The sequence below is a fragment of the Ceratina calcarata genome, unplaced genomic scaffold (genome assembly GCF_001652005.2).
Source record: "Ceratina calcarata isolate Rehan_Ccalc_2016 unplaced genomic scaffold, ASM165200v1 scaffold284.2, whole genome shotgun sequence".
NCBI classification, from domain to species: domain Eukaryota; kingdom Metazoa; phylum Arthropoda; class Insecta; order Hymenoptera; family Apidae; genus Ceratina; species Ceratina calcarata.
In genome coordinates this window covers 19,351-21,082 of record NW_017150727.1, presented here as the reverse complement: position 1 = coordinate 21,082, position 1,732 = coordinate 19,351, and the positions used below count along the sequence as shown (strand labels likewise).

The window sequence follows — 1,732 nt, the reverse complement described above, 5'->3', positions numbered from 1 at the left end:
AATTATTGATCTTTTAGAATATCTTATTCGCGATATGAAATTATTATCAATCATTTATTTGAGAAAGATACAGATTTTTAGATTAGTTTTATAATTTCGTTCTCTGGGATAAATGTTTAATTGTTATAAAAAAAATGCAATGAAATTAATTGTAACGCGTACACCGTCGCTGTAACAATTATTTTCAGATATACAGATTTCGTCTGGTACAGGAAACGGTTCCGGACTCCGGAAACGCGATAGCGGTCGTAGTGGTCTCGTCGGTCGCCTTTATTTGCCTCGTTCTCCTCGCCGGCCTCTTGGTAAGAATAAAAATGTCAATTTTTATCGAAATTCTTTACTTCCTTCCCTGCTTATCAAATAAAATATAAGATTATCGTTCGCCGCACGCTTATCAGTCAGCACGAATAATTAAAAGAGTCGCCTGGTGCGAATTAATTGAACCGAGAATTCATTGTCAGTTACGCAGGTCTGCGAAAATCTATGCCGTATGAAAGGATCTCCGTTGTTTGCGATTAAAGCTCATTACATGTATTCATCCGTCCACAGTTATGCGATTTCACTCATGGTGTACGTAATTAATACATTTATAAATAGATTTGTGTGTCTCTGTGTGTGTACGTATTAAATTGCAATCACCGACATAAATTATTCATCGAACTTCGTCTTATCATTCGCTTACGTTAAGAATCGACATCCTTGAACATTTTAACGCGATGTTAAACAATCGTACCTGCCGACGAAATTTCCATTCGGAGAACATTCATTTAATTCAACTATCTTATAAGCTTCCGAATCTATTGATAACAAATTAGACGAAGCGTGGATTGAATTTATGATTGCGTATCGAAGTACTGATTTATAATTCGCAATTAAATTGTTTTACAGTTCATAATGAGGAAGAGGCAAACGAGGTTCAACTATGGCGAACGATGTCGACCTGTTTCCTTGGATGCATACAGTTTGGACAGCGTTTCTGCTTACAACAGCGTCAGGCGAAAAGGTGTCGCGAGATCGTCGAAGAGGAGCTACGGCAATCCTACTTTCGAGGACTCGGTAAGTGTTATTCGTCCATTGAAACTTTATATAGCCATCTTCTACTTACAACTAGGACTCTACAAGTCTTTTGTATAAGCGTCTCTTTCCTAGATATTTTTTATGTTATAATAATCTTATGCAAGAATCAATAGGAAATATCATTGGAAATAATATGATATGCATTTATGAGAATATATGTAGTGGTACGTTCTATTGAAATATCGATGAATTGTTTCGTACGTGGGACCAATTACCTAGAAAATTATTATTCTGTTTGTAGCATACGTTTAACACGTTCTTATAAATAATCATTGACAATTCAGGTAATGACGATATATAATATACAATTAGCTAGTTTATATCACAGATCCAAATCACAAATTCAATTAACAGATAGTTCAAACATTAAGAAGATATAATAGAAACTCGCATTTGCAGTAATGAATTTGACAGCTCTGTACTGCCTATTTTTCACTATCTTTGCAACGCCTGTGCTATCAATTATTAACATATTATCGCCATTGTAGATACACATATTCTAAACGTGATTGTAGTTCTTCGCTTGGTACCGTTTCCAAAGATTAGACTTTGAAAACGCTACTAACTCAGGTCTCACCGCGTGCAGGTGACTACGTTCGAGACCCGAGCAGTGGACAATACCCACTGCCCCCTTGCCAATAGATTAGAGATAGAG

The 1,732-nt window shown here is 36.1% G+C and overlaps 1 protein-coding gene across 1 annotated transcript in view; it reads left to right on the top strand.

The window, feature by feature from the left end:
- The window catches only part of LOC108623651 (putative serine/threonine-protein kinase DDB_G0282963), a gene marked incomplete at its 3' end in the record, with an annotated part of 26,045 nt that overhangs the window by 21,372 nt on the left and 2,941 nt on the right, over positions 1-1,732 (top strand). The window contains exons 6-7 of the mRNA XM_026812481.1: positions 213-302; positions 889-1,056. Of these exons, the coding sequence (XP_026668282.1) occupies positions 213-302; positions 889-1,056 (258 nt within the window). The remainder of the gene's footprint in view (positions 1-212; positions 303-888; positions 1,057-1,732) is intronic.